Source organism: Fusarium poae, chromosome 1, assembly GCF_019609905.1.
Source record: "Fusarium poae strain DAOMC 252244 chromosome 1, whole genome shotgun sequence".
Classification (NCBI taxonomy): Eukaryota; Fungi; Ascomycota; class Sordariomycetes; order Hypocreales; family Nectriaceae; genus Fusarium; species Fusarium poae.
In genome coordinates this window covers 8,321,543-8,333,282 of record NC_058399.1, presented here as the reverse complement: position 1 = coordinate 8,333,282, position 11,740 = coordinate 8,321,543, and the positions used below count along the sequence as shown (strand labels likewise).

At 48.8% G+C, this 11,740-nt stretch overlaps 3 protein-coding genes and 1 non-coding gene across 4 annotated transcripts; 1 reads left to right on the top strand and 3 right to left on the bottom strand.

Moving 5' to 3' along the window:
• The first annotated feature begins 203 nt into the window (after positions 1-203).
• Positions 204-286, top strand: FPOAC1_002719. The gene has a single exon. It is a non-coding gene; the product is annotated as a tRNA-Glu (tRNA).
• A 180-nt stretch (positions 287-466) lies between these two features.
• FPOAC1_002718 (uncharacterized protein) lies at positions 467-1,618 on the bottom strand (the record flags this gene model as incomplete). The annotated part of the gene is made up of 1 exon (XM_044847294.1): positions 467-1,618. One exon carries the CDS (start codon positions 1,616-1,618, stop codon positions 467-469), a length of 1,152 nt encoding a protein of 383 aa, XP_044713210.1.
• A 6,445-nt stretch (positions 1,619-8,063) lies between these two features.
• On the bottom strand, positions 8,064-10,251 carry FPOAC1_002717 (uncharacterized protein; the record flags this gene model as incomplete). Its single annotated transcript, XM_044847293.1, has 8 exons — positions 8,064-8,502; positions 8,755-9,053; positions 9,180-9,337; positions 9,442-9,502; positions 9,572-9,645; positions 9,704-9,741; positions 9,838-10,013; positions 10,081-10,251. 8 exons carry the CDS (start codon positions 10,249-10,251, stop codon positions 8,064-8,066), a joined length of 1,416 nt encoding a protein of 471 aa, XP_044713209.1.
• Positions 10,252-10,307: 56 nt separating this feature from the next.
• On the bottom strand, positions 10,308-10,925 carry FPOAC1_002716 (uncharacterized protein; the record flags this gene model as incomplete). Its single annotated transcript, XM_044847292.1, has 1 exon — positions 10,308-10,925. The coding sequence occupies one exon, from the start codon at positions 10,923-10,925 to the stop codon at positions 10,308-10,310; it is 618 nt and encodes a 205-aa protein (XP_044713208.1).
• Between the last annotated feature and the right edge of the window lie 815 nt (positions 10,926-11,740).

Here is an 11,740-nt window from a genome sequence, read left to right as displayed (position 1 = left end):
CCAAATCCACAGGAGGCCAACAAAAAGCAGAGCTTATAGAGGAACTCAAGGCTGCTAGACTTGCTCAACTATGGGCAGATCTGAAGAGACAAAAGGAGATCGAAGCCTTTAGATCGTGGGTCCACTTTGGATCCGACGCTAGCAAAAATAATTACAATCATTCATGAGCACCACTATCTTGAATGTCTTTCATCCAAATCGCATCCGGTGTGGTGTATCGGTTAGCATACCGCGTTTTCATCTTGAGAAATCCGCGGCGAGCGGGGTTCGATTCCCCGCACCGGAGTTGTTCTTTTACAGGCATTACTTTTTGTTCATTGTTCACCAGTGGGAGTTGTCATTTTTGTAATTAACTTTTATTTATCATTCCTGCCTATCATACCTAGTCAAAGTAGTTACTGCCGGCGCTTCCAGACAGCGCTCTTTGAAATCTAGGATTGTTGACTTGCAATAAATCCTGGATTTATTACATGAAGCCGTTATGAGGATTGTAGTTGTTTGACCCGGGAAAAGAAGACCCCGGAGGAGGAGGAGGGCCGCCATAAGGGTTGTTGTTGTTGTTGTTGTTGTTGTTGTTGGGGTTGTGGGGGGGCTGCGGGGGTTGCGGGGGTTGCGGGGCATAGATATGCTGCTGGTGCTCAACACCAAAACCTTGAGGTTGGTGGCCATGAGGGAGTGTGTGGCCATTAGGGAGTGTGTGGCCATGAGGGAGTGTGTGGCCATTAGGGAGTGTGGGGGCATTAGGGAGTGGTGCGGTGTCATAATGCTGCGGGAAGTACTGATAGATGGGTTGGTGTTGGTGTTGGTAGTTGACGGGATAGCTGGCGGTAGTATAGAACTGATCACGTGGTATAATGGCCTCTCGTGAGTGTAGGAATTGTCTCTCCTCCTCTCCAACTAGCTCATCATGTATCGGCACCCGGAAATTCTGTGAGCTGATGAGATCTTCCCGAGGAAAGACTTTCCGAACTGCGGGGTGGTCGCAAGGCCTCATGAGTCGTCCTGCCTTGATATCATCAACAGTATAGTAGCTGACGAGGTGGTGTTGGATGCCGTTGTACGTGATGCTAATAGTCTTCTTGACAAGACCAGTAGCCTTGAAGTCGTAGGAGTCAATGAGTGACCCTACAAGTTCCCGGGTGTCGTCCCCAAGTTCACCAGCATCAAGACCAGCACCAGCATCAAAACCAGCGCCAGTATTGAAACCAGCGCCAGTATCGAAACCAGCGCCATTGGGCATGTTGGAGAAACTTGTGGCCCGCGACCGCTGATTGTTGTAGGCCTTGGTAATCCCAGTCTGTGGCTTCTTTGTCCTCTTCATAGCCTGCTTCTTCTGTCCAGGTGGGAAGGGTTGGGTCAGTTCCCGGTACACCAGAAAGTTTTGCAAGATTCGGCTTGGGCTCCAAGTGACGCCGTCAGTCCAGCGCTTAATCCCGGAGGAGTTTTCTTCGTAGACGAAGACCGATCCGCTTCTGATCAGCTCCTGGCGTTCCCGGTCGTGTGGTCGTCGAGCCGCATGCCGAAGGGTACCATTCAAGCAGGCTTCGAAGATCATTAGAGCATCCATAGTGGATTTGATAAACCCTTCAAAGGTTATCTGGAGTGGGGCGCTTGCCATGGTTGATAGTGTGTGATGTTTGAGTTGAAGCTCAAGATATGTTTGTGTTTCTGTAAGAGTTTTGATCGAACTCAGTAGCGGGGGAAGCTACTCTTTTATAATAAATTCTTGTGCCTAACAAGAATTAAATCTTGTCCAAGATATCAGAGTTGCTATGTCGACCAAAGTTTTTGTGCGCATGGGCCTTGACTGTCCAGTCGTTGCCTGTCCGGACAAGCGTGTTGCTGTGCCGGAAGAATATTGAATTTGCGTAATTACTGTGAATGTATATGACTGGTTTGCCACGCAGCTGATAGACTTTCCGATTTTCGTAGAGTTATGACTACCATACGGGCCGAGCAAGATTATTTATCAGCTGTTGAGATATCTTGCTTTATAGTTGTGACCGAATTGGTTGCGTGGGTATTCAATTGATACCAGAAGGTTCAAAGTAGAGTTTGATAAGGCGTAGTGTCAGGCACGAGATGGTTTGACCGTTGAACACCTATGACTGTGTCGTCACCACAACACAACACAACACGTCAGAACTCGGATGATATTCTTTCTGGTCCGCCAGGGAGTTTAAGTTTGAATTTGATCGCGGGAGGCTTTGAGCGTGGTGAATAATGTAAGATGATTGATTAGCTTGTACTGAAGTTAATTGAGCAGCGTATTGACAAATGAAACTTCTTGTTGAAGTTTAGTTGGAATGTGGGAATGAAGAAATAATAATGTAGCAGAAGAAGAAAAAGAAGAAGGAGCAAGTTATGGTAGAATGAATTAGATGGGGATGTGATGAAGTCAAGCAAGTGTAAGTGGATGTGGATGGCCTGGATATAATGTACTTCCTCAAATCGATTCGAGCTTTGGTGCACTAAACAGGATTGGCCAGACTAAAAGGTACATTGAACTTGGAGACAGGGCCATGCTTTTGTTGGTTCCCGTCTGCGTCTACATACGTCTGCTGGCAGGTAGTGTGTATGTATCCGATCCGGCCTTTCTCAGCTAGACCCAGGGGGCTTCAGCAGCCAGGTACATACACTACACACGCTAGGGGGTATCGAAAAGCACTTGGCTTTTTGGACTTTGTTCAGTGTTAAGACCTGGTCAGAGATATCACAAGCTGATTCGTTTAATTTCGTCTCTTTTACTACGTACTTTACGAATGACTTGAAGAGGTCGCGATATCTGCAGCACGGTGCCCGCGGCCTGCCTTTATTTCCTCACAAACATGAAAGAGACCAGGTACCAGGTACTTGCACCAACCTCAGGGATGTAAAGTCGTAGCACTATACCGTACTGTACATTGCTGTATGTACGTGTACTGTACTTTCTTTAGTGAGGTGAGAGGTGCAGGCATTGATTGGTAGGGCAGCGACGGGCGGGAGAGCTGTGGTGTACGTATTCACCTCCTGCTCGGGCTGTTCATCCATGGACCCTTCCCGATGACCGGTGTTGAATTTGGACTGAGACCGGGACTGGGACTAGGACTGGGATTCAGACTGAGACTGGGACTGGGACTGGGACTGTGACATGAAAGCCATGACCATGTACAAAAACCGTGGCCCGCGCCAACCCAAGTCGGTTAACAAAAACACCAAATATCCCATTCTATCCCATGTAGTCGGGATGGGAGAGCCGTGACAGGTTTTTACGACGGCCTTTTTCATGGTGGCTTGGCTTGCGACGCAGCGCTGCGCAACGCAACTCAATGCACAGTTTTTAGATAGGTGCATTACCTATCTGGGTGAATTTGCATTCATTGAATCTATCTAGGTACATACGCCCATGACCCACGGTGAGGGGCGACATTAGACGGTTCCTATTACCATAATGATGGCGTGCCATGTTAGGAATGCATGTGGGTTCGTGGCGTTCAGGGCCCCCAGCACACAGAAAAAAGAAGAGCCGGCCAAGTCATGACAGACGCAAGCCCATTGCAGAATTGAATGAAGTGATGTGAAGGGACATGGCCTGTTATGGCCGTTGATGACAATGAGGGGGGCTGTGGTGCTTTGGCCTTTTTTCTCCAGTAATAAATAGTACTATCAAATTGGAAAAAGGAGGGGGGTTGTTGAATGGCAAAATGAATATCTCCCGCCTGTCAGAAACAAAGATGTGAAAAAAAGAGGCATCCAATCTGGGGCATTGTAACAGCTCAACTTTCGGCAGTTGTCGAGAAGTTCCGAAGAAAGGCATTGTTCCGAGCAATTCATACGGAACCAAATCAGACACATCACATACATACGTGCCCCCTTATCGAGATAGACGACAATCATAACTGTCATGGCATATTCTCAAGAAAGAAGAATAGTGCGTCACTGATGCATGAAAAGACTTGAGAAGGGGGGCGTGTCTAAAATCTTCCCCAGGCGTGTATATATCAAAGAGGGTCAATTTCACAGGGACAACAGGAAGGGAGGGAAACGAATGAGCGTCAGGACACAAAAGACGAAGAGATGCACGATCTATCTTATGTTAACATATCCTATCCGTATTCAACTGGTGATATTGTGGATGTAATAAATTCATTTCGTCGATCTTTGATTAAAGATATTGCAATACCACATGTACCAGAATGAGGTGGGTTGTAAGATAAGTTTTCGCCAGCTCCCGACAGCTTGGAGACCTGGGCAGATCTAGTTAAGGAACAGACAGGGTTCAATTATTTTGGATTCAGACCGGTAAAGAGCTTCTTTTAATTGATGGAGGAAAACCAATGCAATGATTCGTCCAACCTTTTATTCGAAGGCGATTGAATTCTTTTAGAGTGAACCGGATCTTTGGTACCTGTTGACGAACTCTAAGACAATCCATCAACATTTTTTGTATCTAATCTTTGGTAAAGCCATCTTCTTGTTTCTCTTTCTTTTCTCTTCTTCTCCTCTTCTCTCGCCTCTCCTCTCGGCCGTAAAGGCCCGTCCAATTCAGCCACTGCCACCACCACCACCACCACCATCATCAGCATCATCACATAATGGGACGTGCTTCCCCCCATCCCCTTCTTTCCATTTCCAGAGAGGAGGTGTGTGGAGTTGGTAAATTTGAGAGACACCTACCGAAACAGTACGTACGATCCAGACTACCAGACCAGCCAGACAAGGTCAGGTATTGTAGGCGAAGCGAAGCCCAAGGCAAGGCAGCGCAAGGCAAGGCAAGGAAAACGACAGGGCAAGTGCGGGCAAAGTGGTCAGCTAGTAAGTAATTGTAATAGGAATAGGCACCATGATCCATCCATTAACAACTAAAGGAGAAACCCTTCCCCCGTCCGGAACCCCGGAGACGGCCGAGACTTCCGACGCCGGCCACTCCAAGCCCACCCGACGGCAACGCTTTCTCGGGTTAGTATACAGCACTACCAACGTACATACCTACATTACAGACAGGGTGGTGTTTTTTTTTTTCGTTGGCGTATGTATTCTGCCCTTGTCCTTTCTGTACGTTCTTATTGCTGCTGCTGCTGCTGCTGCTAGTAGTAGTCTCCTTCTTGTTCCCAACTTCGAGCTTTTTGTGCATAATGTCGATATTGTTGCATCCGTACATAGCAACGATAGAGTCAGACAAGCGTCACAGGTGAGATTGCATGCAGAATTTGATGGGCGGATTGGCTCCGACGCAAGCGTTTGTTATTTTCGGTATAGTACAGCAAGCAATCTTGCGGCTTCAATTTTCCCGTCGATTGTTTTGGCACCTACCAACTATTGCAAGTAGATAGGCCTTGTCTATTACACACAACGGCAGCACATTCCCGGTATCGCCCAAGTTACATACGGATACTAGTTAGTACAGGATTCAACGTTGCTAGTTTACGTTACTAGCTTGATGATAATCCAGTATTAAAAAAAGACAAGACGAGACAAAGACAAGGACAAGGACAAGAAAATGGGTCAATGTGTGTACTATAGTTGGAACGTGCGCACCTCAAATTTTGGGGGTTTGATGGAGGTTTCGCAAAGAAGAAAGTCTTTACCTTATGGCATCAAATTTGACTGCACATCGCGTCAGGTTCCAAGCACGTGCCTGATATTACAGACGGCATCACTTCAGGTAGAGCAGCACCCCGTCAAAGATGCCCAAACCTTAGTGAAGATCATTTAAGGGTCTCCCGTCTTACACGACTTGGGGGTGCCTACTCTACTGTACAGGTACCAAAAACACTGTATTTTCATCTATACCCTTTGCTGTTGTTTGTACGAATGATATCAAACGCAATTACGGCACAGAATACACGTTCCCATCGCTTGCTGTTCCATGTTTTACCATGTCTGTGCTGTGCAGTGCAGCAGTGCAGTAAAATTATTTAGTGTGTACTGCAGAATTGATCTAAAATAAAAAAGCCAAGATCAACAAGCAAATGTCAGTGCCAACTAGGAGAGAGAGAGAGAAAAAAGAGAAGGGGTGTTGAACAAAAGGTCCCCCCTCTTTCCGATTTCCCCATTATTACAAGCTTGGACTTGAACTTGGTACTAAGACTTGGACTTGGATTTGGACTTGAAGCCCAAGCCCACCCTAATCTTTCCCATCTAAAAACGGCCATACGATGTAATTACCTATTGCAGGACCAGGAGCTTTGTAGGAACATGCCGTCTGTCGTCGTAGCGCAGTCAGTGTACAGTAGTTCGTGACTGGCAGCAGCCCCCGGTGGCATGTAATTAGTTTAGTCGTATCCATCGCATCCATCCAATCCATAGTCCCGCCCGTTATTCTCCTCGATCTTGTCACTTGTCTATTAGTAGTTACTCGTCAAGTCAAGTTGGTGGTACGCTCCATTGATCCCTGTCTTTAGGTCCTGTTCTTGTCTTGATGGGCTCGTCTCACGTCGCCTCGCCTCGCCCTTAGCTCCAACTTGCGGTACCTCATCCTGCCGCGCGTCAATTGAGTTCAGCGGTACTGTACGGACGTATCCTTGTCTCGAATTAACTAACTGACTGACGGCTACGGATATCATGGCATGGCATGTCATCTCCCCTTAGGTGCGACACGGTATTGTACGCGCGCTGCTGCTGCTGCTGAGTCTGAACCGTGATTACCCTATGAATCCAGTATATACGCCCAGGATGATGAATTTGATTCCACAGACAGTAATATCGTAATGAATGTGGAGTGTTGTTGTGATATCTCCCCGGACCGACAGCCCAGCTCAGCCCAGTTTATTAAGGCACTTGCTGATCAGGTCCCTGGCTAGGTAAGTATGCCATGGATACCCTACCATGCCTGTTCCCTGCATCTCAGAGCCCTACTGTGTAATGTACCCTGCGAGGGGAGAAACCGCAACCGTTGATAAAACAAGTCGACATGGTACCTACATATTAGTATGGTGGGATATAACTATGGGATACCTAGTGCGGTATGGATGTCATATCAAAAGGGAAAGAGAAGTGAAAAAAAAATGAATGATGATGAAAACGAACATGGTCAAGGTCTTGCAAGGTCCAGGGCCAGCATTCAGCGACCTCCGGCATTGGCTTTCGTGCCTGTCTTTCGTGGGGCCTGGCGCTGTTAGTCCCCTCCACCCGTTCCTCTTTCCAGGTACCTTTTGCAGCATCATGATTCGATGATGCACTTGCCGTTCTGCAGGCCATCTCTTGCCTTGTCCCGTAATTGGGCAGATGTTCCTTCTCTGGGATGCCACACTCCATGATCCCTGTTCACGTCGCTTCGCTTCCATCCTTCCCTTCCCTTCCCTTCCCTTCCCTTCCCTTTCCCTTTTCCCATTTTCATTCCCTTGTCTCGTCTGGTTTGAGACAACTGAAGCGATCAGAAATAAAAGTGCATGCGAAAAAGTGGGAGAGCCGAACAAGGCGGCACTTCAGCTTCCCATTGGGTGGGATTCTCCAATTGGCTTTTGTAATCGTGTGTCATCGCCAACACCGTCAGCCCGTCAAGTACCGAGCTACAGCATCTTTGTATGCAAACAGAACCCCAAACCCCAAAACCACCCCCTGTCCACGCTCGGCTTTTGAAGGCCCTGAACTGGATAACAGTTTACCGTCTTCTTTTAGCACCTTGGATACCTGATCTGACCTGGTCACTCACTAACTATAACGTACATACAACTCCAAACGGTATTGAACTGCATCCATGGATCGCATCCCATCTCTATCCCATCGACACCGATGCCACTATTCAGATTACGTACCTTTCAATCTCCTGCAATGCCACTTGCATGGTATCCGCTGTCATTACTGTATCATCGTCGCTTATGAACCATTCACATTTTCCCAAATCATTCCGAAACTTGGATCGCTGCCGTGAGATGCAGATATACAGAGGCTAGACGGCAACAATCACACACAGAATAGCAGTAACGCATCAAGACAGTATCATGATTCCATACACAAAGACAGGGTTATCGCCAACAACTGCCGTTCTCAGCATTATCGTCTTCTTTTTCATTCTCGACCCTCTTCTAGCCCAGCAATACATGCACGTGCGCGCAATGTAACAACGCGCACTCCGGCGTCATTCACTCCTGCATACTGTAAAACCATGGCTCTTCGCCCGCGCGGTAGCGTCGTCCTGGTTGTTGCATTGGAATTGGGACTGTGCCCTCCAACACCATTTCCATGTCTACGTCCGTGTTCTCGAGATGATCTTTGTGCTGCTGCTGTTGTTGCTGCTGCTGCTTCTGTTTCTGGACGTCAACTTGTTGGCTCGTATCGCGTCCCTTGTCCGGCTGCCTCAATGTCTTCCCCGTCTGCACTGATGACCGTGCCTGTACCTGTGTCTGTGTCTCTGTCTCTGCCGCCGCCTTGACCTTGGTACTGGCGCTAGCACCCTCACTGAAGTTGGCAGAGACAGTGCTACTGTTTTTACGATTGCCAACTCGCACTACAACACCGCTCTCCCAATTCCGACAGCTCATCTTGGGCTGTCCTGTGGCTCGGTCCTTGACAATGCGCCCCCTGTTTGGTACAAAGCACCCGCAAACGTCAGCATGAGATTCATATGATCGTCGCCGTTTCGTGCCAGTGCTTTCTTAAAACATCCTCAACAGGCAGCTAATTGCGCACTACAGATGCGCAACCGCACCATTGCAGCGACCGTTGATGCTCGCTTCTTGCCTTGTTGTCTCAAGTCTCCCCATGTCTTACAGAAAAGAGGGGGTATGACAGGGGTAGTTCCCAGACAGTGGTAGGATTTGGGGTCTCACTCACCATGCGCTCTCTGACAGATTTGCACTGCCGACGTAGACCCAGCCCAGAGACATATTTGCCGCTTTCGGGTCCCCTTGGGTACTAGCTGACCCCTGGTCGCGTCCCCGCGGCTCCGATCGCGTTTGCGGACGCGTTTGCAATTGACTTTGGTTTTGACTTCCCGCTTCCGTCTGTGATACCAAGATCATCTTGCTGTGCATCAGGAGCCCATGTCTGGTGTTAACACAGTCCCGCACGAGCTCAGTGGGGAAAGTTGGTGCGCGCCACCATTTGGACTGGACACAGATGGTGCCCGCGGCCTGCATCAGCGCCCTCAGAGGTTAGCGTTGACTAAGTCATTTCGTTTGGTCTGGTTTTTTCACATGTGAGGATTCCCCAGTTATTCGAGATCTGCAATGACAGACACTCCAACCTTGCACACTTACATTACGACCACCTCGACTCCTGGTTACTGTCTCGTTCGTCGGAAAATATATTCGGAAACGGTCCTTTAGCTTGTCGTGCCATGGGTTCGACGCCTTGTTTTTTCCTGCTGCGCCCGCTCGGCCTGTTCTCGACTTGTATTCGGCCAGGCCATCGTCTCCTGCGAATTGTCACTCATCAGACCACATCATCGCAATTTAGGGAAATGTATGGCGTAGAACTGTCATAGGGGGTTGGGGGTGCACAGTATCGATATCTTCTTACCTCGACATGCATTGTAGATTGCGCCTACCAGGTCGTAGTTGAGAGATCCAAGAGAGGCACACTGGAGACAGTTCACGTATGGTTAGTTGCAATGCTCTCTGGACTAGCCTGCGGCTTTAATGGCACCCACAACAAAATCGACCTCGATTGGGTCGTCAGTGGCTAGTCCAAGAGAAGCCACGTTGGTGCCCAGCCCACTGTATCCTAAACGACGTGAGCCATGGTTGCATGGAAATCATTGAATACATGCACGTTCACTAACCTATTCGCTTCAGTTCATCTCCTTGGTGTCCGCCTGGGCTAGAATTCGGTATCAGCACATTGATTCGCACATGCGGGTCCGAGCATGATCATCATCAGGTCATGATCCAATGTTCCAAGTCCTGGTGTGCTTACATGGTGTACACGAAGCCAAGGTGCTTCGTTTGCGAGAAGTCGTAGTTTGTTAGACTGCTCACCATCGACTCGCCAACACCAGTTGCTGACAGGAATCGGCCGAGCTCGGTGCTGAATGAGGTTGGCCGATGAGTCGCGGAGCCCTCTAGTCGAGGGAGATCGATCAGAAAGACCATCTATGCAATTCATTAGCGATTCCTCGTCTCCGGCGCCATCCAGAGCGCCTTGATTTCGACAACCAACGTTCTCCATGACGCCCGTCTCCCCCCAATCATAAGGGACCAGATTGGCTGTCGGGACCACAACTCGAAGATAGTCGGGGTACTTTAGCAGCTGGAGCTTGGAATGCATCGCCCCAGGCCCATTCATTGCCGGAAAGACGAACTTGATGCCTGGTGGCGCATTGGATCGCATTTCTGATTTCTGTGGCAGGTTTCGTCAGCCTACGGGATTTGCCCAATTCGAGGGGTTTACGAGGGGATATCCCGAACGAGTCGGGTTCGATGATTGATACACACCTGGGCCTCGCTGTCGGCAAACGCCAGGAGGAGCAACTTTGTCTTTCTCAAGTCAAGCTTGGATATGAGCCATTCGTCGTCCCATTGATACGAACTTAGGAGAGCAAGCTCTAGTTTGTCCTTCTGAAGGACCTCCTCGATCTTGATGTCTTCTGACGTTCGAGGGTACCCATACGCCCATGTCCGTTTGATGGCGCCCTTGGGGTAAGGCAACAAGCTCGCCGGCAGAGAACCTGCTACGGTCCGGGGGGGTTCAACACTTGGCGTCATTCTCTTTGGCGGCGGGACCTCTACAACATCTTCTTCTGTAAGTGAGCGACGCCGCTTGGCTAACCTCTGCAGCCTTTCCTCTTCCATCTTCTTGCGATCGAACGAAAGCAAACCGAGGCCAGCCCCGCTCAAACCATCCCCATTCCGGCGGGATGTTGAGCTCGAGGCGCACGGGATCTTCGAACTTTGCTCGTCTGGGAGCTCTTGTTCCTGAAGCGAAAGGGCAATGGCATAACGCAACGCCTCGTCCTCGTCCATATCACTCCCCACTTCAAAAGGATCTTGGCGAGACCCAGCCATTTCGGTTTTTTTGGCTGCAGCGGTTTTCAGGGCAAGATTCCGGCAAGATCGACTGAGTTTCGGGCGGGTGACGGTTATGAAAGTGATTTTTTTCTAAATTTGAAAGATTTACAATTTAGCAAACGTCTTGTTTCTTTGATGTCGTTAAGTTGAGACCAGGCGTCTTAAGTTGGTTACTATCCCTGTCGGTAATCCCTGCTTCTAAGACAAACACAACGCGGGGTCACGTGGGACCGCGTTACCAAGTTCAACTCTCATCATCTTTAGCGTCGCTCGCCCCTACTCCAATCAGTGAATATGAGTACTAGAGAATGCCAGCCACCGAAATAGCAAGATACCATCTTGCGATGTTTGTCGGGGCCATCCATATCCAGTGCAATTATCTCATTCTGACCTAGCGGCCTATTCACGGTCTAATGAGCCGAGAAGAGATAATGACGTCTGTCAAAAGCCATGGCTTTTTCGAAATCGTTCCAGGAGTGACTTACATTGAAGCAACGCCATCGTACTTGGAAGTACCTGTACATTGCAACGGTGGCACAGGAATTGGTTTCCCCGCAGGAGATAATGGCGTGTGTGATGGGATAACTCAGCTGAGATGCTTGCCACTTTGAATAAGGCCGGATGCAGTTTCTTGAGAATTCGCAGCGTCTGGCGATAGCTGTCCGTCCTCCAGTAAGTGATCGAAACGAGAAGAGGCAAAATACGCTGTCACGAGGCCTCGGTGGCTCTCAACAATGGAAAATTCAACAAATTAGACCTTTTACTTCATCTGATCACGTGGTATGGCATTTCCCAGGTCTGATATGGACGTG